Genomic DNA, 26,397 nt, shown 5'->3' on the forward strand with positions numbered 1-26,397 from the left:
CATTATGATTATGAAAATGAGATTCCACAGACAGACTTAAAGATCAATAATCTTCACTTTAGCATGTATTAGTTGAATTGTGTTTTATGTTTTTAGTATCTTACTGAGATGGCTCCCCAGGGAAAAAAGGAGATTGTATTATATAGGAAGAGAGGCAAGATGGAACTGTGCAGATCATCATTTGGCACCAGTTTTTAAAAAGATTTACTTATTTGCTTGTTTTTCCTTATTGTTTATTTGAAAGAGAGAAAAATGGATTGATTCCATCCAGTGATTCACTTGGGCCAGGTTCTGCTGCCTTCCCAGGCACATTAGCAGGGAGCTGGTTAGAAGCACAGCAGCTGAGACTAAAATAGGTAGTCCAATATGGGATGCCGGTGCCACATGGGTGGCTTAACCTGGTGTGCCACAATGCTGGCCTGCATCATTTCAAAAATGTATTCACTCTCTGTATCAGTAGGGTCAGGCAGACTGCCTCATTTTAACTATATGACTCACTCTCTTTAAACCTTAACGTCTTAATTTGTGTAGCAGTGACTATTTGTCTTTGAAATTTATGTAAAGGCTAGAATAATTATTAATGTAAAGAATCTGACACAGCTTCTTTGTTTTAATTTGTTTTGTTTTTCATATTGAGAATTGATGAATAATATGCTCTTTGCGCCTCACTGAGCTCATGTTCCAGTGAGGAAGACAGATAAGGTGCTGATCCTGTAAAAAAGAAGTCATCACAACACGTGAAAGCACAATAAAGATGTGTCCTACAAAAGGGGCTGGGGGCAGGAGGGAATCCTGACACCATTGAGCCATTAGGATCAAGGGCATAAGCACTTGATGTTTAAGTGCAGTGTTGCAGAAGAAAAAGAATGCATGAATTGCCTGAGTTCTGTTCCATTCAGAGGGAAACGCATACATAAAGACACTGGAAAAGAAAGGCAAATAAAAAGAAGTGCAACATGCCCCCCAAAATACCACCTTCATCTTCCATATTTTTGTCTGAGACTGGCTCTGAATCTGTGAAAGATGTGGAGGAAAGGTGTTTTATTTTCTCTTTTCTTCTTATCATAAGGGTTCTTCTTTCTATGATCTAGAAAGCCAAATAGCTATATAAATACAATAGCTCACTTATGAATTTGGTAATATTTTGTGGGTTAAATAATGACCAAACCATTACTTAAAATGGCCTGTAGAAAAAAGGTCTTTGGCTCTAAAGAACTCACTTGCTGCAGAACACATAGACTACAAATGAATTTGGTAACTTCAACATAACAATTACTGGATACTACTCAGCAGGTAGTCTGATCAGAGCAATGAACTAATGATGGTCAAGGAGAAACTAAGGTTAAAGAGTTAGTTTGCTTTAGAGTATATTTTTAGGATTTTTCTATACCAAAACAAAGATCTTGAATGTCATAAATAAGGTGATGAGAAACTGTTGATTTTTCCAAAGAAAATAAATGATTTTAAAAATGCCATTTTAGAGTGATTCAGCGGAATTAATTGGGAGAAAAATAACCCAGCCAGGAAGCCATGTAAGTCAGCAATTAAGGATAAGGGAGCAAAGGTTCAAATTAAAATTCTATCTGTGAGTAAAAAAGGATCCAATATGTACAAAATACTAGACAGAACATTATGAAATTCCTTGGTTTGCTGCTGAAACACTCTCAAACAAGAAATGAAGAAAACACATATGACAAGGAAAAAAAATAGGAGATCAAAATTTTAATACAAAAATAAAACCAAATTACTCAGTGGGAGCAACCAATAGGCCGTGGAGTACTAACGGGCCCACAGAGAGATGCCTCAGCAGACAGAAGTTAGTAATTCTGTTTAGGCAATTAGATGCAAAGAAGAAAAAACTTCATTTCCTCAATGCTAGAAATCCCACTGCAATGAGGAAGAAAGACAAATCAACATCATTAAAATGTAATGAAATATGCACTAAGTTAGCGATTTGAACTCCGTACACTGAAAACAAAGAATAGAGTGAAATTAACTTTCTAAAGACCTTCTAAGGAGATGAAATTTGAGTATGATTTTGAAAGCTAGTTGGTAGTTAACTAAAGGCAGAAAAACGTTAAAATAATTATAATGAAAGGCAATAGCTATAAAGTTACATGGTTAGTACAGGGAGTAAAGAAAAAAATTTTGTGGGTACCATGAAAGATTTGAGGGGAAAGGGGTCATGAAATTTAAGACTGACAGGAGAGGTAAGATCCAAATTATGAAGGGTTTTGAATGTAATGCCAGGGAATTCAAAGTTAGTTTTAAAATAATATTGAGTAAATGTAGTCCTTTAGGCAAGAAGTTAGCAAAAAATTTGCTGTTTAATTGTTTGCTTACTTTGGGCATGATAACTCTAGAAACAGTAGGAATGAGATAAACAGATTAAAGATTTGAACTCAAATCCTGAAGAAACTTTTGGAGAAAGGAATGCATTGACAGGATGCCACAATTCTATTCTTTTGAGCAATGAAGGCCAAATGGGTGTGGTATGAGAAAAGCCACATTTGTTTCTGACAGGCAGGTAGAGTAAGGAGTTAAGAGGAGAGTTGTACAAAATGAAAAGTTTGCATATAATGGCCTGGATTCAAAGGATAAGAAATTAAGCCTAAAGAAAATTATGAATAGAAAAGGACTTGATGGGAGACCTCTGAAATGGTAATGGTAATGATTTGGATCAATAAGAAAATTTGAATGTCTCAACAGAAATAACATGGTAGAACATGATTAATAGCATACAAATTAAATTCCAAGATAAACCTTTCATAAGGGGTCAAGATTTCTTAGTGAGGCAATTATAGGGTTGCATTTGTTGGTTTTGGTTTTTAATGGGAGAAGCTCTTTTCTCTCTGTGATATTTTTTAATGAAATATAATTGGAAGAGAAGCATACTGATGACTTAATTTCAGTGTACATAAGACATACTAAGGTATTTTTAGATAAAGATTTTGCGAAATTTTATAATCAGTAAAGGATAAAGCATACTTGGAAACAAGCAAGCATTTCTATTACTTAAAATATTGGCTGAAAAGGAAGGGTAAGAGGTAACACTGGAAAGATTACTTAAGAGTAGGACATTCAAGTCTTCGAGTAGAAAAAGGAAGACATTTATAAGTAGTGAATAAAGAAAACGGACACATGGCATGTTTTTCAGCAGTTGTCATAATCCTTATTACAATAATCCCTCTTTCTCTGGGTCAGTGTTTGTCATTTATCAAAGATATTGCTATGTTAATATCTTAATAACATCCACATTTACTTCAGTGACCCACCTGTGTTTTGGCCATTCAGTCTTTTGATTTCCTTGCTTCCCATAAACTCATACTGAAACTTACCTTAGCCACCCATTCTTGTTATAACAGCCTGAATCATGCAATTACCAGTCATTCATCTTTATCAAAATTTTGATTTCAAGGAACTTATTCTTTACAATCTTCATTTAGTCTAAATAATTCTAATACTTTTTACTTAAGTAACCCTTGAACCCCTCAACATCAACCATTCCTCTGATCAGTCCTCTGTTTCATAGCTCATCACTCCTTCATGCCTTCAGATATCTTCTTTGACTACCTTAGGTTACATAGTCACTTATAAACGTCCTCCTCCAAATGCTGTCAACTCTCTGTCCATTCAGTATCTCCCTCATATCATACTTGGTAAGCTCAGCCTTTGTAACCTTCATTTCATGGCCGTATCTATGCAGCTGGCAATAGACAGAAGAAATAACCTTGAACATGGGTTTTTATCTAAAATGTATATTGCTTTCTGGTTGGTAAGGCCTCAATTAATTTCTAGACATTTCTTTCTCCCTTAGATAGAGCCCTCACTCTCCTATGCATTTCTCTCACTAAATGAAGAGCTTAAAAATTAAAAAAAAAGAAAAATATAAATTTAAACATGGTTTTTATCTAAAATTTATAGTTATTAATCTTTTTTTAAAGATTTATTTTATTTATTTGAAAGACAGAGTTAGAGAGAGGTAGAGACAGAGAGAGAGGTCTTCCATCCATTGGTTCACTCCCCAGATGGCCGCAACGGCTGGAGCTGTACTGATCGGAAGCCAGGAACCAGGTGCTTCTTCCAGGTCTCCCAAGCGAGTGCAGGGGCCCAAGGACTTGGGCCATCATCCACTGCTATCCCAGGCCATAGAAGAGAGCTGGATCAGAAAAGGAGCAGCTGGGACCTGAACCTGCACCCAAATGGGATGCCAGCACTTCAGGCCAGGGCTTTAACCTGCTGCGCCACAGCGCCAGCCCCAGTTATTAATCTTTTCATCATCAAACATAGCATCTTATTTGTACCTGTTTCTGTAATGCTACTTTACCTCTTATTAAAATGAACTGTTGTGACAGGTTCTGTGCTCTGCATCCCTTCCACTGTTACCTAATTCAAGGAGCTGAGTCTTCTACCATTTTCCCCCTTTCCTGCAAATGTGAATTTTCCCTTTTTACTGAATCATCCTCATCAGCAAACATATTAGAATATTTATTAGCCTAAAATGACCCTTGATAGCATCACACTATCAAGTTCCTACCCTGTTCCTTGATAGAAGGACTCCTAAAAGTTTTCTGAGCTTTGTCTCACATGTCTGTACTCCTTTTAAAAAAATACTTTTACCCTGGAATTTAAGTAACAACCCAACACTCCTGCAGAGGTCATTAAGGATCTTCATATTATCAAAGCTGATCAGATAGTTGAAAGGGAAACTATTATAGTAATGGAAGCAAGTATTTGGTATGCAATTATGATGCTGATTAGGGTTGTATTTCCCATATGGAGTGCCTTGATTTGAGTCCCAGGTCTGCTTCTCATTCCAGCTTCCTGATGACATGCACAATGAGACACAGAAGGTGACCAGCCAGGTACTTGGGTCCCTACCATCCACTTGGGAGACCTGGATTGTGTTTCATGCTCTTGCATTTAGCCTAACCCTCCCCTGCGATTGTGGGTATCTGAGAAGTGAACCAGTGGATGGAAGCACTCTCTCTATCTCTGACGGTCTCCGACTCTCCACCTTTCAAATACATAGAAAATAAATAAAAAAAAAAAACTGAAGAAAGAATAGTTAGAATGGAATAAAGGAATGGATGGAAAAGACGAGAGAAATCAATGTGGCAGAACTTGCCATCCAACTGATTATGGGGAAATGGAGAGACTATCATTTTATTTGTTCACAAAATGTGTTTCATTATCAAAAAACCATATGCCAATAATTTAAAATAAAATATTTAGATTTTTATGATTCTAGCAAAGAAAATAGCCTTAAATTTTTCTCAAAACAAGAAATCAATGAAATATATAAACTGTTCTCAGCTCCTATGTCACTTATATGTTTTCCACATAAAAAATAAATACAGAGTTCTTAATTTAGACTTCAAATATTTTTGAGTATTGACTTTGCAGCAGACACTATTTAAAAATGGAAAAGAAAAAAATGGTGTACTCTATGTCCTGAATTCACATATAGATTAGAAATCTGATACTAAACCAAGAGATAGAAGCATAATAAGATTAAAGAATTGTTTATAATTGTGATAGTTTTATATAAAAAAGATACAGGGTGATGAATATATTGAGAGAGAGGAACAGAGGCAGAGATTAATCTGGTGGGTGAGTAGAGGGGCAAGAAAAACTTTGCTGAAAAAGTAATACTTACTGAAAAAGTAATATTTGAAGTAGCCTTAATATTTAAAAAACTTGGAATAATTAAGTTAATTGTGCTTTGCAAACAACAGGGAGTTTTCTTGGGGGATCCAAAGAGAGCAGTGAGGAGAAATGACTTCAGTGATGGAGGTGGGCATTGTGGTACAGTGGGTTAACCCCTACTTGGGACCCCCAATCCCATCATAGTGCCATTCAAGTCCAGGCTACTGCACTATCCACTATCCATCCAGCTCCCTGCTAGTGGGAGATCCAAATGGATTTCCTGGCTAGTGGTTTCAGCCTTGCCTAGCCCCAGCTGTTGCAGTCATTTAAGAGTGAACCAAAAGATGAAAGGTATCCCCCCCACCTTGTCTTTATTTCTCTCTTACTCTGCCTTTTGAATAAATAAATAAACCTCCCCCCACAAAAAAGAGAATAAATATGGCCCTATAGCTTAGTGATATTGAGTAGCTTAATCTATAAAATATATGTAATTTTCTCTTATTTAAAATGAGATAATCATATCTACTTTACTGTGTTTTGAAAGATTTAAATGACAACTTGTATGCATAGAATCATGGTTTAGCAGGTGTTCAGTCAATGTTTATTCCTTCCTCTTTACGTCTACAGACTTTAATGCACATTAAGCCCTGTGATGAGGCTATGATAATCAGCATTCCCTCTCTGGAAGCATTCTCCCTTTGAACCTTATCATGCATGGACCCTTTGAAATCAGTGAGAAATTGTAAAATAAAATAGGTGGTGAATTGTTTACAGAGCAAATCAGAAGCCAGTATGTTTAGTGTCTCAAATGTGAGTGGTAACAGCATGAATGCTGGCATTCTCAATAAGAACACTACACTGAGAAAACAATCTATGCAGATTAAAGTGTAAAAATATACTTTTAACAATAGTTTAAAACTACTCATTTGTCATATTTTCTCCCAGAGTTATGCAACCAGGCAGCTGATCAACTGAACTGGCAGAACTAATTCCTCAAGGATATTTTAAGCCCTTTGCCTTCTTGGTGATTATTATATGAATTGCTAGGCAGCTATGGGTAAGAAGCTTTTCTGGAGCAAACAGTCCTTCTGAAGAATGATAAAAATTTAGAAATAAAAAGCCAGCTGGGTGAATGTTCTCTTTAGATGCACGGAACAGAGATTCACTCAAATGAACCTGAGTCAGGGACTTTGCTCTGGAGGAAATATATATCCTGACAAGACAAAGGAGATATTAGAGATTACAAAAGTGGAGTTCATAGTGTGGCAAGACTCAAGGACAATGGGGACCAAGACCTGGAAGGTAGCTGAGTCCAGATAATTACAGGAATCTCAGCAAAAGGAGTTCCCTTAATTTCTCCCCCAGTGATGTGACGCAAGTATTAAATGCAGCCTTTCTGCTATCGAAATCCCTAGTCTTACCATCTGCTGGGATTGTATCCTCCCTACCTTTCAGATGGGGGCTTTGTGTGCTTGTGTATATGTCTGCAAAACCTGCTTTATCGCAGATTTGCCTCAAGTCATTTTTTTTTTTTTTTTTTTTGACAGGCAGAGTGGACAGTGAGAGAGAGAGAGACAGAGAGAAAGGTCGTCCTTTGCCATTGGTTCACCCTCCAATGGCTGCCGCGGGCAGTGTGCTGCGGCTGGCGCACCACGCTGATCCGATGGCAGGAGCCAGGTACTTATCCTGGTCTCCCATGGGATGCAGGGCCCAAGCACTTGGGCCATCCTCCACTGCACTCCCTGGCCACAGCAGAGAGCTGGCCTGGAAGAGGGGCAACCGGGACAGAATCCGGCGCCCTGACCGGGACTAGAACCTGGTGTGCTTGCGCCGCAAGGTGGAGGATTAGCCTAGTGAGCTGCGGTCAAGTCATCTTTGTATCTCACTGCATCCTTTCAGCTTCTTGTAGAATGGCCACCCGGTATGGGAATGTGTCTGTTACACTGACTATAATCCACCATATTTGTGAAGCATTGCCCTTTTTCTTTTCCATGGGGAAATATTATGGCAGACATAAATGTCTGAATGGGGTATAAATGAATCACAACTTCTAGTTAAATCACAAATGAAAAGAACTTACTTGAATTACGGTGGAAGAGTGCCATAGAATATTTAGAGATCTTCTAAGCTTTTAATTATTGAACTGAGTATTAATATGTTTGGAATCATTATTTTTTTTTTTAGTTTCATTATTTTCCTGGTCAGAATGGCCATTCTCCCATTATTACTAGACCCTTGTCAGCTTTCAAACATGAGTTCTGAGCTGCTGAAATGAGGACCCTAATTTATTCAATATGGGATCTGTTGTTCTGAAAATCATTTATGTAGGTCTAGGCAACATCTTGCAAAAGTCAAAGCACTAAATTTTTTTTTTTATTTTTTATTTATTTATTTTTAATTTTTTAAACTTTTATTTAATGAATATAAATTTCCAAAGTACAGCTTATGGATTACAATGGCTTCCCCCCCATAACGCTCCTCCCACCCACAACCCTCCCCTTTCCCACTTCCTCTCCCCTTCCATTCACATCAAGATTCATTTTCGATTCTCTTTATATACAGAAGATCAGTTTAGCATACATTAAGTAAAGATGTCAACAGTTTGCTCCCACACAGAAACATAAAGTGAAAAATACTGTTTGAGTACTAGTTATAACATTAAATCTCAATGTACAGCACACTAAGGACAAAGATCCTACATGAGGAGTAAGTGCACAGTGACTCCTGTTGTTGACTTAACAAATTGACACTCTTGTTTATGGCCTCAGTAATCACCCAAGGCTCTTGTCATGAGTTGCCAAGGCTATGGAAGCCCCCTGAGTTCACCAACTCTGATCATATTTAGACAAGGCCATGGTCAAAGTGGAAGGTCTCTCCTCCCTTCAGAGAAAGGTACCTCCTTCTTTGATGACCCGTTCTTTCCACTGGGATCTCACTTGCGGAGATCTTTCATTTATTTATTTATTTTTTTTTTCCCCAGAGTGTCTTGGCTTTCCATGCCTGAAATACTCTCATGGGCTTTTCAGCCGGATCCGCATGCCTTAAGGGCTGATTCTGAGGCCAGAGAAAGCACTAAACTTTTTTTACGTTAAAATATTTTCATTTTCCTTTTTTTAAATTTTGAAAAGGCTTCAATCACTACACACATAAATAACTCCTAAACACACACTTATATATTTCACAAAGTCACAGAAACCTTAAGTAAAACACACATATATAAGGTTTTTAAGTTATGGACTTACAAAACCATTATGATTTTGTTTCTGTGGACAAATTTATAGAGCAGTTTCTCTAATTTTGTGCAAAGGAATTTATAATAATAGGAAACACAGTAACCATTCTAGAAATGAAAAAAAAAAAAACTTTTCAATAAACTTATCAAAGAAAATATCCAACCCTTTGTTATCAGTTTTTCAGTTTGCTCTATAGCATATGGAATTTTAAAAATAAATTTATATGAAGAAAACAGATTTCATGAATTTCATATATAGTTTTCAGAATACTCACCACACTCCTTCCCTCTCACCATCCTCCCTTCCCTTTCCTTTCTTATTAATTATATAACATACTTTCTCTTTTTTAAAAAGATTTTTATTTAGGGGTTGGCGCTGTGGCTCAGGGGTTAAAGCCCCAGCCTGCTGGGCTGGCATCCCATATAGGTGCTGGTTCGAGTCCCAGCTGCTCTGCTTCCCATCCAGCTCTCTGCCATGGCCTGGGATAGCAGTAGAAGATGGAAGTCCTTGGACCCCCTTCAGCCACGTGGGAGACCTGGAAGAAGCTCCAGGCTCCTGGCTTCGGATTGGCCCAGCTCTGGCCATTGCACCCATTTTGGGAGTGAACCAGTGAATGTAAGACCGACCTCTCTTTCTGCCTCTTCCGGAATGTAGCACTGCCTTTCAAATAAATAAATAAATCTTTAAAAAAATTTTATGTATTTGAAAGAGTTAGAGAAGAGAGGAGAGTGGAGGAGGGATGGAGGGAGGGGGAGAGAGAGAGAGAGAATGAATCTTCCATCTACTGGTTCACTCCCCAAATGGTGGCAACTGCCATTGCTGAGCCAGGCCACAGTCAGATTCTGGGAGTCTTCCACATGAGTGGCAGGGGTCCAAGAACTTGATCTATCCTCTGCTGCCATCCACAGGCCATAAGCTGGGAGCTGGATTGGAAGTAGAGTAGCCAGGCTGGAACTGGTGCCCATATGGGAAGCCAGCATTGCTGACAGCAGCTTTATCTGTAACACTGCAACACTGGCCCCACATACTTTCGATTTACTTTATAATCCCAAGTTTAATCCTCCACTATTGTTTTAATGCTAGAGAAAGCTCATGGGCTTAGAAAAGATACATTTTCCTTCTTCAGGGCTTACATGTATACTTTGTGTGTGTGTGTGTGTGTGTGTGTGGCTAAGTAATTGATGCACATGGCACATGGAATGAGCCCTGAGATGATGGAGAAAGATGGGTGCATCTCACTAAATTATAGTGGCAGGAACAGGAAGAGAAAATAAGTCTTAAGATTCAGTAATCACAAGATAGCAATTACAGTGTGCAGAAGTTCCTCGATCAATTTATTCTTGATGGTTCAGAAGACTTCTCAGATTTTCAAAATATATAGTGATGAAAAACATGTTCTCCTAATGATAAAACTCTCTGGTCTTCTTAATTTTTCTACATAAATAGTACTCATAATGGTGTATTTATTGGTTGATAGCATAAGCTATTTATTCCTTCTTGTCAGGAAATTCTCTCCCTCTCCTTAAATAGTACTGACTCTAGCAGTAAACTATGATTCAATGTAATAAACACTTTTTGAGGAAGAAACCAAGATGTCTATGGATCTCGTATCATGAAATTGTTGCATTTATCAATAGGTCATTTAGGGAGTTGAAAACAAGAAAGCATATGAACACTTTTATAAATGATTAACATTTCCAAAGAGTGTAGCTTGCATTTTTATTTGAATGTAGTAAGAAATATATTGATATATAATATGTGGTTCCTAACATACCAACAGATATTTTATAGGCTTTTTTTTTTTATTTAACAGAATTAGAGACAGTGAGAGAGAGAGAGAAACAAAGGGAAAGGTCTTCCATCCGTTGATTACACTCCCCAAGTGGCCGCTATGGCCAAAAATGAGCCGATCTGAAGCCAGGAGCTTCTTCCTGGTCTCCCATGCAGGTGCAGGCGCCCAAACACGTGGGCCATCCTCCACTGCCTTCCCGGGCCACAGCAGAGAGCTGGACTGGAAGAGGGGCAACCGAGACAGAATCTGGCGCCCATATAGGATGCCGGCGCTGCAGGCGGAGGACTAACCTAGTTGAACCAGGGCACCAGCCCCACCAATTGATATTTAAACCTACAACACTATCATTGCTTATGAGAAAATGGGATCCAGAGAAGCTATATGAATGCTGAAATGCTTAACCAGCCAGGCCTGCAGTTGGAACCTGTATCATTTATCTATGAAGTCATGTTGATATTTAGTACGTCATGAGAGGATTAGCACCATGACATCTTATACACGGCACAGCATCTCCAGGCAAAATGTGCACTAGTTAGCTGATTCCATGTTTCATTTTTATCATGATTATTTGCTATTGTGAGAATTGTAGTTAGACTTTCATTTCCTTGCCAAGTGACTCACATAGTACAATGATTGTGTATTTATATTCAGGTTCTGTAAGACAATAATAAATAGCTACAACTATGAAAATATAGTTGCATATCAAGTAATATAAAATAAAAAATAATGTGGGAACTCTGGTCTCACATGTACTTCTTGTGAATAAAAAAAAGTTCCCAAGATATTTCATTAAGTAATGTAATGCACTTCAATGTGCAAACCACGTAACATGCAAATTATACTGCACTTCACATGGCTCTGACTCGGATGCTTATCCTGGGTATACAGTCATTACACTTGTGTATTCATATACATGTGTATTCAATTTACCAACATGAAACCACTGGTAATAATGAATATGTGTAATAGTAATTTCAGGTGCTATCTAATAAATAAAATAAGACGCCTGTTGGTTGTTGGTATTATACTTCAGGCAAATTTATAAAGCCATTGCTAATGTATCTTAATGGAAAAGTAATAAAGCATAATGTCACTAGGTAAAATTTGAAATTTGTTTCTCACTACTGCATACTATGTGTAATCAAATCCAGAATATCGGGGTGTGCATAGTGATGCAGCACGTTAAAATGCCACTTAGACTGTCCGCATCCCATATGGAAGTGCTGGTTTGAATCCTGATCCCCTTCTGACTAGCTTCCTGCTTATGTGTCCTGGGAAGCAGTAGATGATGGCTCAAGTCCTTGGGCTCCAGCTTCCCAGGAGTCAGAGCCAGATGGAGTTCTGGGCTCCTTGATTCAGTTTAGTCCAACCTTGGCTGTTTCCCTTTCTCTCTCCATCTCGCTCCATCTCTCCCTCCTTCTCTCTCTCTCCCTCCCTCCTTCCTTTCCGCTCTCCATCTATCTGCCTTTCAAATAGATGAAAATAATAAATATTTTAAAATTCAATTTCTGATTAAATACTCAGATGGAATCTTACCTACATGTCTCTATTTTCTTTCTCTTTTCTAATTGGGAGTCAGCAAATTCCACCACCAATCTTTTAATCTCAACCCCACTGTCAGAATCCAGTTAAATTCCATTTTTATCAGTTTTCTGACAGTAGTCTCTCTTTCCTCTCATTTCCCACGATACTTTATATGAATCTTTTCTCTTTAAGATTTTATTTATATAATTAAGAGGGAGAGTTACAGACATAGAGAAGGGGAGACAGAGAGAACAGTCTTCTATCTGCTGGTTCCCACACAGTTTTTTGAAGGGGGTGAGACCTAGACTTTGAGAGGTATTGCAAATCCTCATCAGAGCTCATGGTAGAAGCTGCCACCAGAGTACCTGAACCTCCTGAGCTAATTTAAAAATCTTTTTTATTTTATTTTTTTGCCAGGCAGAGTTAGACAGTGAGAGAGAGAGAGAGAGAGAGAGAGAGAAAGGTCTTCCTTCCGTTTGTTCACTCCCCTAATGGCTGCTACGGCTGGCACTACGCCAATCCGAAGCCAGGCGCCGGGTACTTCCTCCCAGTCTCCCATGCAGGTGCAGGGACCCAAGCACTTGGGCCATCCTCCACTGCACTCCAGGGCCATAGCAGAGAGCTGACTGGGAGAGGAGCAATTGGGACTAGTACCTGGCACCGCAACTGGGTCTAGAACCCGGGGTGCTGGCGCCATAGGCAGAGGACTAGCCAAGTGAGCCATGGGTGCTGGCCAAAATCTCTCTCTCTCTTTTTCTTTTTAAATTACATGTTAATTTATTTGAGAGGTAGAGTTACAGACTGAGAGGGCAAGACAGAGAGGTCTTCCATCTGCTAGTTCACTTCCTAAATGACTGAAATGGTCAGAGTTAGGCTGATCCAAAGCCACGAGCCAGGAATCAGGAGCTTCTTCGAGTATCCCATGCGTGCACAGGGGCCCAAGCATGTGGGCCATATTCCACTACTTTTCCAGGTCATTAGCAGAGAACTGGATTGGAAGAGGGGTAGCTGGGACATGGATAACCACCCATATGGGATGCCGGAGCCTTAGACGGAGACTTAGCCTACTATGCCACAGCACTGGCCCCCTGAACGTTTCTAATTTCATTTGTCCTGTTTTATTGAGATATTTACATAGTTTATATCTTTTGTAGAATTTTCATTTGCTGGTAAGAAGTATGGTACTTAAAAATAGAATAAAACTAACATATTATTTTATTTTGGCCCTATCCTACCATTATACCATTTTGTCATTTTCCTAGTCTAGTATTTTGAATATAATAGAATCCAGATAGGTCATGAGGTAGAATCTGACATTATTTTTCACTAATTATGCTGGGCACAGTGATGTATCATCTAGAACTTTTGGTTGCAACTCAGAAACCCAGCTTGAAATAATTTGAAATAGACAATTCATTTTATTTTACTAAAAGCAAGAAGTTAAATCCCAGGTAGAACTGACATGCCATCAACATTTAATTCAATCTAAGTTGACTTAATTCTTCTCAGTGGCAGATTACTTACTATCACGTAGTAGAAGCTCCTGTGACTCTCAGATTTATGGCTTATTTTTACCACCAAGGAAAAACTGAGACTTAGACTCATGGCCCTAGTTGAAAATTCCCAACCTTAACAGCACATGCGTGAATCAATCAGTGTGAACACAGCAAGTGAGTAATCCTCCTCGGCATGCTTGGGTCAGGTGCCCACAACAAGTTAATAACTTCAGTTAAAAAGGAAGAATCTATGGGGTGATGGGAGTGCCTACTCAATTCACATAGTCAGAGAATACAGAAGTATTTCCAGTAAAAGTACTTAGAGGATAACTGCTATTTTGGGGGAGACAAGATACAGATGTTAAAAATGGCAAAGAAAATGCAGATAAAAATATAAATGCCTGTTATTTGGACATAAAAAAAAAATAAGCCACATATTTCCAACTTAATTTACTCAGCCAAATTCTCAAGGACATGAGCTGTTGTCCATGGAGGTAAGTATTGTGATGAGTATGAGACAGAAGTGTCAATTGAAATATGTAACAACTGCCATCACATGAATACCAGCCTATTAGAATTGAGACGCCAGGGCGGGTGCTGTGGTGCAGTAGGTTAAGTCGGTGCTTCCAACATCCCCATCCCTCATTGGGGTGCTGCTATGAGTTCAGGCTTCCCTGCTTCCGATCCAGCTTCCTGTTAATACATCTTGGGAGGCAGCAAATAATGGATCAAGGTATTGGTCTTGGCACTGACTTGAGAGACCTGGATGGAGTCGCTGGCTCCTTGGCTTCAGCTGGACTAGTCCTGGCGGTTGCAGGCCTTCGGGCTGTGATTCAGAACATCTTTGCCAACTATATTCTCTTCCCCCCCACTTTGCCTTTCAATAGAGTAGATCCCCTAGAGAATCAGGAAATGAACCCAGTTCTGGTGAGATCACCAATACATGCAAGTTAGATATAACTGGCCCTCTTGTTAGGACAAGTCACTGATTAATAGTTTGTTCATAGCCCTCTGTATGCAATTTATTCAGCATGTTAGTCTACTGTCCTCCAATCCGGGCAATGACAAGTAACATGACAAAAATCAGAGTCAAGGAAAATGTAACTTTGAATGTCCCTAATGCATATAAAACCACTATTAAAATACAGAGTTCTTAGCCACACGTTCAAAAACTCTTTGCCATTAGGCTTAGCACTGAATTTGTACTCTAAAATTTTCATAAATTGTCCAGACATTTCAGAAGTCATTGGCTCTGTGTTTTGTAATGTGCTTGGAGAAACAGTATTTTAAATTGCATTCCTCTTAGGGAAAAGTACCCTAGTTTTTCATAAGTAATTGGAATAAATAAGAAAATCAACAAGCATAACTGCTTGGAAGGAGAGTAACGTGCTCTCAGCTTGAAGGCTTCTGTTTCTTAGGAATTAGAGTAATTTGGTGTCTTCTCCTAATGTCATGTAATTCTAAAGTAGGGCAGCCAAGTAAGCTAGAGGAGACAGGTATGGGGAAAGAGATGATGACACACTGTGGTGTCTACTGAGTAATATTCAGCTCAACACTTGGGCAAGCAAAAGATCAACGAGTGACCTTGCCTGGAGACAAGCCAAATACTTTGAATTTCAACTATGTCTTATGGGGCTGTTTTGCTTCCCTTTCAGCATCAAACCTTGTTCAACAAAATAAATTACAAGCTAAGTTGCCCATGACTTGAGATATTAAAAATCGCAACTGAGATACACCACACAGCCATGGCAGATAATCAATGATTAATGTAGCACATGTGGTATGCCTAGACTGTTCTACTTCCAGTGAAGCTCCTTCACAAAGCAGTGTTAAGAAAATAGCTCTGGACCTCAGGTCATGAAGTCCTACTGGTGATCTCCATTTCCACCAACAGCTCTTTACAGGACCTTAGGCCAATTGCTTGATCTCTTTGACTCCAGATATCCCACCTTTAAAAGAAGGGGGTTACGTTCTATAAACAAAGGTCACCTTTAGTTCTAACATAATTATCTCGTGAAATGTAAAGCAAAACAGTTGCTGAATGTGATCAATTGTCAATCAGCAAGCTATATCTAAAGAGCTTTCTCAGCTGTCCTCATATCATCACTCTCAGAGTATAAATAAAAAGAAGCAATTACACTTTCTTATAGTGCAACTCAAATTAGATGATATAATTTGAATTCTCATGTTGAAAGCTTTCCATTTTATGTATGATACACAGCTCAGATTTTAGCAGCAATGTCTTTGGACATAATGAAAATCATTTAAAGAACAGCAGAAGGCTTGGCCTTGGCAAAATTACTTCCCTAATACCACCCAGAATGCCCATCTTACAGTTATTCTTAAGGATTAAAGCAATAGAAGAATGTTGTCTTTGCAATGCAAAAAGTGCTATTTGAAGGAGAAAAGAAAGGCTATAGTATCTCGGCTCCCATTACCTGTGAGTATCAGTAATACTCTGATATTATTCAGAAGCAAATCTAGGTTTCAAAGGGCCTGAAATATTATCCAACTATGGGACCTTCTTTTAAAAAATCGTACAAAAGTTTTTAAGAAAACCTGTAGATGGGAAGAAAAACCAAAATTAGTTCCTAGAGACTTGGAGTGCCAGGTCCCTTTCTTCTGAGATTTCTTTGAATAATTTATGAGAATTATATAGAAGTATTTTCCAAATTCAGTCTAACTTCATCTGCTTTCTGTAGCACACTGACACTTAGTAACTGCTGGTACACACAAGGACCCATGCAAATAAGGGGCTTAGGTTAAATTAGCATTGTGTTAAATTAGGTGTTTATTGAATCATCATGTTAACAGGCAGAAAAGAACAAGAAACCACTATAGAATCAATTTGAAAACTGAGTGGGGAAATCAGAAGCCTGCTTTGAGGACTGCTTCATGTGAGCAGTCGGAGGAAGCCGCTGAACAGGATGCCTAGGGGTTTCCACACCGAGATTGCAACAAAGAGGGCAATAAAGAAACTTCGGGTTGTTGGATCTGCCTGGCTGAGTTTATAGGCACCACCAGCAAAATCCTGCTGGTCAACGAGCTAGGGGAGACTTAGTGGGAAGAAAGAGGGTATGAGGAGGAAATAAAAGAAAAGTAGCTGGAAAAGTGTGGCATGGTGGGGCAGCGGAGATGGTTAAAAAAGAAATAGAAAACACACTGAGAAATCGAGAGCAGTGCTTAAACATCCATTTTGAGTGATGATAATATTACTAGTCTCTCAATCCAATTGCCACTTGTCGGGATCTTGCTATAAAGCAAATAGTAGAAGAGGAGACATCAAAGGAATTATTACTCTGTTAGAGCAGGACATTATTTTAATAGTAATTCCCATCTATTTTTTCAGTTTGCAGACATAAAAAACGAAACCCTGACGTCACTGACCTGTCTAGTGATGGTACAGTCCAGTCATGCATTAGCAGAGCAAGGTCTAGAAGCCTAATCTCTGTAATGAAAACATCAGTGACACTTTCTCTGCGGTGATTACTTTGCAAAATACTAGCATGGGAGAGGATTACTTTGCAAAAAAATTAGCACAGAGAACAAAGAGAATCTGCGTGTCCTGAGTGAGCCAAAGCAGTTTTTTCCCAAAGCTGTCACCATTCTTTCCTTAATGCTTATATCAAATGCAACACAATAAATAAACACATAAAAGGGTTCCTTGAAAGGGCACTGCTTTCTCCCTTTGCATGTCCAGGGTGTGTGTGTGTGTGTGTGTGTGTGTGTGTATATATATATATATCTTAAAGCATTTATCTTTGGGTTTCTTCCAGTGTACTCTCAACCTGCATACATATACACAAAGGAATTACACCATGTGACTTACACATAAAGACCTCTATCTGCACGTATGCCCATAAACATAGACACCCAAAACACACACTGTCACACCAGGGAAGCATCTGTGCTAAATTATGGCTATTGTCTCTTTAGTGCTTTACACATAAAGGGCTCCTAAATATTTTGGAGATAGAAAACTTGTTCCAAGGTTATTCCAATCCAGTAGGCCTCAGCTAGTACACTGTTTTTGATAGATAAAAATCCTATCCAATTTCAAGGCTTCAACCATCACCTCTACATGATGATGATGATAAGTGCTTATCACCTTCCAACATGGGAAGCGAGATACTCAGCAGACTCATAGAATGACGGATGTCCTAAACAGCACTCTGGCCTCAGAATCAGCCCTAAAGGCATTCCGATCTGGCTGAAAAGCCCATGAGAGTATTTCAGGCATGGAAAGCCAAGACACTCTGGAAAAACAAAAAAAAAAAAACAAAAACAAAAACAAACAAACAAAAAAAACTAAATGAAAGATCTCTGTGAGTGAGATCCCAGTGGAAAGAACAGGTCTTCAAAGAAGGAGGTACCTTTCTCTGAAGGGAGGAGAGAACCTCTACTTTGACTATGACCTTGTCTAAACAAGATAAGAGTCGGAGAATTCAAGGGGCTTCCATAGCCTTGGAAACTCATGACTGGTGCATAGGGAGATTACTGATGCCATCAACAGGAGTGTCAATTTGTAAAGTCAACAACAGGAGTCACTGTGCACTTACTCCTCATGTAGGATCTCTGTCCTTAATGTGCTGTACATTGAGACTTAATGCTATAACGAGTACTCAAACAGTATATTTCACTTTGTGTTTCTATAGGGGTGCAAACTGTTGAAATCTTTACTTAATGTATACTAAACTGATCTTCCGTTAAAAAAAAAAAGAAATTATCAATAGGTCTGATCTGATTTCATCATCATTTAAAAAATCATCTATTATTTTTCACTTTATGTTTCTGTGTGCGAGCAAACTGTTGAAATCTTTACTTAATGTATGCTAAACTGATCTTCTGTATATAAAGAGAATCGAAAATGAATCCTCATGTGAATGGAAGGGGAGAGGGAGTGGGAAAGGGGAGGGTTGCGGGTGGGAGGGACGTTATGGGGGGGAAGCCATTGTAATCCATAAGCCGTACTTTGGAAATTTATATTCATTAAATAAAAGTTAAAAAAAAAGTGCTTATCACCTACCCAGAAGTCATCCATAGCTTCATTCTTTTATTTGCACTATGTGGTCACATACTTACTTCTGAATATCATATTGGTATTTTTTAAAAAGATTGATTTTATTTATTTGAAAGACAGAGTTGCAGAGCAAGGTAGAGCCAGAGAGAGAGAGACAGAGACAGAGACAGAGAGGTCTCCCATCCGTTGGTTCACTCCCCAAATGACCGCAATGGCCAGAGCTGAGCTGATCCAAAGCCAGGAGCCAGAAGCTTTTTCCAGGCGGGTACAGGGGCCCAAGCACTTGGGCCATCTTCTGCTTTCCCAGGCCATAGCAGAGAGCTGGATGGGAGTGGAGTAGCCAGGACTCGAACCAGCGCCCATATGGGATGCTGGTGCTGCAAGCTGTGGCTTTAACCCGCTGCGCCACAGCGCAGACTCACACATCGGTATTTCAAGTTTAGTACTCCTACACTGAAAATAACCATCTTTGCTATTGTAGCTAGGAAAGATCGCTTATTTCATTCACATTCATTGATATCACCCAATCTTGCCAAGCTGAAATCCTTAGTGTTATTGTTAGTAGTGCCCACATCTTTATTCCTGTGTTCCAATGTGTGCTGAGTTTTGTCTGTCCAATTATTTCTTGTTTTTTTTTTTTTTTTCCCATATTTCCTCAGTTTTTATTGCCATTATTCAAGTTCAGTCTTTTTTTTTGTAAACTTGAAATAAGGCGACTTACCTGTCTCTGTTCTAATTCCAGGATTTACATCTCAGCATAATGTCATTCTCCTAATCAGATCCCCAGTGGCTCCAGATTAGTTACAAATTAAAGTGTGAATTTCTTACTCTGGTAATCAAGTCCTCCATTTTTTAGAGGACTCCAGTTCTAATTCCAAATGCATCTATTATCACTTTCCCTCACACACTAGCATGCTAGCAAAACTACATTCCTATTTCTGATGGTTTCCCATCTTTTTAAACCTGACTCCAGTTACTTTCCTGTATTTTCTCCACTTCCAAATCCCATCTACACTTCTAATCCTTTCAATGTGCTTAATACTTTAGAGATATCTCATCCATGGCACTCATCACTTCCTATATTGCATTACAGTAGTTTGATAAATAGTTTTCCTCCCTTACTTAAGTATATGTTCTTGCCCTCCTTAGGAATATATTTTCTGAAAATATATTTGTTTGAATATATTTGAAAGCACATTTTATAGTTCTTTATAATTCCTAAAATGCTTAGTTAAAATGCATTGTGTACAGATATTCAATAAATATATGTTGACTTAATTAGACTATATTTGATGATGATAAAGTTTTTTAACCTTTTATTATTTTAAAAACTAAACACAATTATGTGCCTTGGGAACTGTTTATAGTTATTTATTTCCTCTGGAGAATAATCAGTAATTGAATGAAGGGTGTTGGTTAACACTTTCAATAATTATTACTTTAAATAATATTCAATACACATGCAACCCATTCTTAGACTAGGGTTGGATCCTAATTACTGAGCCTAGTTGTACTTCTTGTTTTAATACATCAAAAAATTTAGCAGTCATCAAACAGATATTAGCAACCAAAACTGACTGTCAATGTAACATCTTCAGGACTGGAAATTGTGATATTCATTTTATGCTTAAAGACTATTTGTTATTTCCCAGGTGTGATGGGAGAATATGAGCCGAAAATTGAGGTCCATTTCCCTTTCACAGTTACAGCTGCTAAGGGAACAACTGTTAAGATGGAGTGCTTTGCACTTGGCAAGTAAGTACATATTCTTCTATAATTAGACACAATTGTTTATTAAGATGTGACAGGCCTTATTTTGTATCCTATCATCCAACTTTCATTTTCCTGGGAGCCCCGTGGTGGCAATATAGTTTTAAAGGAAGGGCAAATGGGAATTAAGGAAGTAACCAATTACAGTCATCTTTCTATTCGTGTTTTATAGACAGCAATGTATGTATTTTTACTATTTTAATGAGAACAAAACTTCTCTAAGACTGTCTGAAGACTACAGTACCACCCTTTTATTTCATTCAGCAATAATATAAATAAAAGGATGAGGTCCTATCTGCTCCTCATGTACAGGATGCAAATTTTGAGTCATACTAAGACAACACATAAAAATCGTAAGGACAATAGTTATAGTGAATCAGTAGATTACTTCAGTGTCTTCTGAAAGAGTAACAGCAGCATTAGCCGTCAGCATGTGCAACATGTAATCATTTCCCAATTCAGAGATGATTTATATCACATCCTGATGTCTGTGTTTAATAATTCTACTTCCGGTGGTTTAAATCTCTTGATATATAGTTGCTTGTCAATGATGTGTACAGTGTGGGTATTGGGATCAGAAGCAGGAGTGGGATTTTGATTATATTTGATTAGAGTATCATGATTTATTTTAAACAGTGTTGTTTTACTTTCTAGGATGATAAAGACCTCAGGGTCTTTTCTAGACTCTATAATTATAATTTGCATAAATGCATCTCTATCTGAGTTACTAATAATTTAATTCCGTTGCAGTGATCTAACTCCCACAGCATAACTACAAAGTACTTAGAGATAAAATGTGCTACAAAAATGAGCTTACAATAGTAGATTTAGGCTATGGGTGAGTAAAATATTAGTAAACATGAAAAGCCCAGCTAGTAATAGAAGTTTAAGAATGAACATAGTAAATACCATGCACTTTAATTTCAAGACTGAATGAAACAACATTTATATGCAATTCTACTCAAAAATAAGTAGAAATAAGGTTATATGGGCGTAAAGTCAAATAAATATTATGTGGCCTATCTTGATATCCGTAAGTAGAAACACATTTCAGAAATTTAAAATGCATCTAAGAGGAATTTGGGGGTTATCTGAGGATACCTTCCCAACTCATCATAAGATGCAATAATATTCTCAAAGGCGTGTTTTTCTCCATTTACCCATGTCATGCTTGAAAATGGCTCATGGAAGAAGTTCAATTCTGATAAATGCAAAAATAATATATTCTGACTTCTTGCCATAGGTTTTAGTATGTCCTGCAGTTAAATAATTCCTAAATGGCAGAATTTGTACTAAAGCCATAATTAAAGAAAGGTCTTATTGTAAAACAAATTAGAAAACTAGATTTGTAGAGAAAACAAACAATATAGAATATTCCCCCAGGCAGACTTATTTAATAAGTTAGATGTGGTTGCTTTTGGAAGCCCTGAAACATGCTTAGTAAATTGATGTTTAAAGGCCTTCCAGTCCAGGAAGGATGCAACAGCCAAATCATTTATGTTCTTTCAAGACTTTATTTTCTTCCTCTTTGCTACTCCTTTCCTACCCTCCTCCAAAATAAATATATGGAAAGTACGATAAGACCCCTCAGGCAAGGGGTCTCTTGTTCATTGGCTATCCTTGCTATGAAATGTCAGTTATGGAAAGAAGAAATATGCCATGAAGAGATCAATCTCTACCTAAAGGCCACCTGCCACCCTGGTAAAAGGAAAGAAAATCAAAGAAAACATGTGAATTTGTGTTTCTCATGTGGAAAACATCAGCTCTGATTTCCAGCATGATCACAGCAAATTTTTAAAATATTTTATTTATTGATTTGAGAGGTAGAGCCACAGACAGTGAGAGGGAGAGACACAGAAAGGTCTTCTGTCCATTGGTTCAACCCCCAAATGGCCTCAATAGCCCGAGCTGTGCCAATCCGAAGCCAGAAGCCAGGTGCTTCCTCCCGGTCTCCCATGCTGGTGCAGGGTCCCAAGCACCTGGGACATCTTCTACTGCCTTCCGGGCAATAGCAGAGAGCTAGACTGGAAAGGGAGCAGCCGGGACTAGAACTGATACCCACATGGGATGTTGGCGCCGCAGATGGAGGATTAACCTACTGCGCTATGGCACCAGCTCCATGATCACAGCAATTTCAAATGAATACTTGAGCATCTGGTTGGTGCCTCCAGCTGGTTCCCTGGTGCTCTGGTTGGCCTTTGTTCCAGTAACTTCAGTGTCTGTCACTAGACATTGGTCAGGATCTTAACTGCATGCTTATTCTACCCTTCAGTTTATCCTCATAGAGTGCTTTTCCCACATGTTCCTCACACAGTGTTAGAACCTAATTTTGGAATGGACAATGCCATGCCCATGTTTCTTGGCCTGCAGGCTTACTGGGAACATACTTGCCCCACTCTCTCACTGGTGGCTCCCACTTATCCTCTGGCCTCAGCTTTAATAGCATCCCCCAGAGAGGACATCTATGATCACTTTATCCAACTGATACCTCTTAAAAACTGTTTAAATCCTTGCATTTGTTCTTCCTAATCCTTAACACCATTTTAAATTATTCTCATGTATATCCCTCTTGTCTGTATCGGTCAGAGATCCAGCTGGAAGGGCTCAGTTCAGATCACTCAAGAAGAGTTCAGTAAAGGAAAATGCTGAAGATTCGCAGCAGAGTTAAAGAGACCAACATGAGGCATTTGTACTTTAGTGCCTGCAAGAAGTCTTCCTATCACCTTTAAGCCTGGAGAAGGAAGGGACAGGACATAGTACTGTTGGAAGTAGAGAGAGCTGGGGTGTGGAGAAGACCGTTGAAGCGAGCTGTGTTCACTGCATGAAAAGATGCAGTTGTTCTAAGGAGAGAGCTGAAGAAACAGGAGGAGAGTCATATCCTGTTTGGTTCTCATGTCCTCAGCTCTGCACTGGTGGCTTTCATGGCAGAAGCCAACAGGGGCCAGTTTGTAAGCCAGAGTATGCTGTGGCTGGTATATAAAGAAAGGCAGCCAGTCTGGGGTTAGGAGGAGGGTGCTAGGTGATGGAAACAGGTGGAACAATCAGCACAGTCCCTGCATTAGGCGTTAAGCCCCAGGAGAGCAGGGATCATAACTGTGTTCTTCACCTCTCACATCGTCTGCACTCAGAAAATGTTTGTTGAAGGCATAAGTGAATTCAGAAATGTGTCTAGCTAATTCAACTTTGTATTATTAGCAGAAATTAAATAATTAAATCTTTTATGCTTTATCCAGTTCTCCTCCAAAATAAAAATCCATCTGTATCCCTTTCCACATCTCTTGCCCATATCCTCATATCCTGCCATTTATACACAACTTTGTACTTGGATTCATGGACCATCTTCTCCTGCCTACTTGTGCCTCCCTCCATCAGCTATCTTTTTATATACCTGGAATTTCTACCTCTCCTTTTGTTGTGGTAAGAACACTTATCATGAAACCTATTCTGTTAATAAAATTCTGGTATATAATATAGTTCACTACATGCACTACACTGTGAAACAGATCTCTATTAATCATGCATCTTGAATAACTTACTGTATGTTGTTCTCAAATTTTATTGTCATGTTGAAATCATTCTTACTGTTTCATACAACGATCCCAGAAACCTCTCTTAATCTGTCCCATAGAAGGAGTTCATGTGTTTACTTGAGGGTAAAAAGGGAGAGATTTATCATACTTAAAAACTAGAATGAAGGACAGAGTTTAAAAAAATATGGATTATAGAATAAAATTTGATATGATAATGGCTTGAGAGACAACTAAGGAGAAAATAATGGCTCACAAAATCTAGCTGGTTCCATTTCTGCTTCCTTCATGCCTTACCAGGGCAATCCAGGTTTCCTACAGAAAATCACCATTTTTATCATGTTATTCATTGAACCAAACACCTTCCAGACATACCCCCCCTCTCAAAGAAAAAGGATTCGTTCGTTAGTGCAGAGGTGCCAAAAGCAAGGGGCAGGCTTAGCATTGTTCAGCTCATGAGAGTTACCTTGAAAGACCCGAGAGCCAAGTATAGGTCTGAAGGTTTTAAGAGCCGATTGTATAATGGGCACTGCCCTGGCCCCAAGATTCCATAGTCCCTGTAGTCACACAGACACCTCCATACTATCTTCACACATTTATCAAGCTCTAGGATCACAACTCTTTCATCCCAGTCTTAGTTACTGGTTACTGCACAAACATCAACTACTCATCCTCATCAAGTTGGCCCCATAGTCAACCTTTATCCAGAGCGAGGCCCTGCCCATCTTCTTGGATCAAACCTGAAACTGAGGCCAAACAGCAGAAACAGCAGGTTTTCTTCCCTTTTGGACTTTCTCCGACCCATTGCAAGACCTTACTTAACTAGCTAATTTATTTGATTGTTAAGAATCATACTTTGAAAACATATCAGAAAACTCTTCAGTTGGCCACACACTAAATTTTTATTCTTCTGGAGAAGTGCACTTATCTCTTCATAATTTGTCTCTAAGGATATTCAGTTCCTTAAACTTAGAGGATGCAAATACGAGGCTCTGGCACACAGATAATTTTTTAAAAGATTTTATTTATTTATTGATCGAGCGGTAGAGTTATAGACAGTAAGAGGGAGAAATAGAGAAAAAGGTCTTCCTTCCGTTGGTTCACTCCTCAGTTGGCTGCAACAGTCAGAGCTTTGCCAATCCGCAGCCAGGAGCCAGGAGCTTCTTCTGGATCTCCCACATGGGTGCAGGGCCCAAGGACTTGGGCCATCTTTTACTTCTTCCCCAGGCCACAGCAGAGAGCTGGATTGGAAGAGGAGCAGCTGGGACTCGAACCAGCGCCCATATGGGATGCTGGTGCCACAGGTGGAGGATTAAGCTACACCACGGTGCTGGCCCCAACAGAAAATTTTAAAATATATAATCTTTTTGTTTTCCAGTATTCTTGAAGGGAAATAGAAAATAAAGGATATTAGGTTATCACATTTTACTATCTCCTGATATTACACAAGTTCACTAACCTGATTAATTTAAAGCTAAGTAAAAAGTCAATTGTAAAGCTATAAGCTGTAGTTTTCTTAGATACTTATGCTTCAATTTGAATTTAGCAAATATCAGGTGGTTTCTCTATAGGCTACTGAGGCTGAACACAGGGGAGTATATTAGTTCACACCTAGAAATTGCTCTTAAAATAGAATTACATGATATTGACTATAGAACTTATAAAGTGGCTGTGACATGCTACATTTGGTACTACTCAATTCTGCAAAGGTATTTCCCCAGAAAAATAGGAAATGCTTAAGGAGAATCCATAGGGAAACAAAAGTGTGTAAAGGCTTGGGAAATACAGCAAAGTATAAAAAATGGAAAGGAATTAATTACTTTGGAAAGAATTGGCTGTTTCAGACATCTGGAAGGTTATTGTCAAGAGACTGCTTGCAAGCTGTTCTCTGGTTTCAACAAGGTGGGGGAAAAGAGGACTTCCCACAATGTGGGATTAAACTAGCAGAATTAGATTGGGTGCAATGCAGAAGTTCTTGACAAAATGAGTTGTTACAGGGAAAACGAGTTATCTGGGTAGGCAATGGGCGCTTTCTCCCTGCATTGCTCTAAGAGTCTAGTTTTGCCCATGTGTCTTCTAATAGTGTCAATGTAGTGTTCCCTGAAAGAGGAGGAGTGCTCTGGGTCAGGGCTGGCCATGGAAACGTCAAGCACTCTCATTTGCAGGCCACTCTTCTATCCACACTCGCTCAAAACATTAAGAGTAGCACAGGGTCAAGCAGATCTAATTAGCTGCCTTTTGGCAACCACATTATTATATAACATTGAAACTGGTTGGTGACATGTGCAGGAAGTGGAGATGAACAGGACTGGGTTTTTTTGCTCAGTGTTCACCCCAGCAACCTTTTTAAGGGAAGAAGGGTGGTCTTGGTTATTACTGTGGTCTG

At 38.8% G+C, this 26,397-nt stretch overlaps 1 protein-coding gene across 2 annotated transcripts in view; it reads left to right on the plus strand.

Annotated features, from left to right (window-relative positions):
- Positions 1–26,397, plus strand: part of CNTN5 (contactin 5) — a 1,376,886-nt gene that overhangs the window by 1,017,044 nt on the left and 333,445 nt on the right. For both annotated transcript variants that reach the window (XM_089312106.1, XM_051820359.3), the window contains exon 9: positions 20,367–20,469. In XM_089312106.1, coding sequence (XP_089168232.1) covers positions 20,367–20,469 — 103 coding nt within the window. The remainder of the gene's footprint in view (positions 1–20,366; positions 20,470–26,397) is intronic.

Source organism: Oryctolagus cuniculus, chromosome 1 (genome assembly GCF_051225735.1).
Source record: "Oryctolagus cuniculus isolate XC-2025 breed Fujian yellow rabbit chromosome 1, ASM5122573v1, whole genome shotgun sequence".
NCBI classification, from domain to species: Eukaryota; Metazoa; Chordata; class Mammalia; order Lagomorpha; family Leporidae; genus Oryctolagus; species Oryctolagus cuniculus.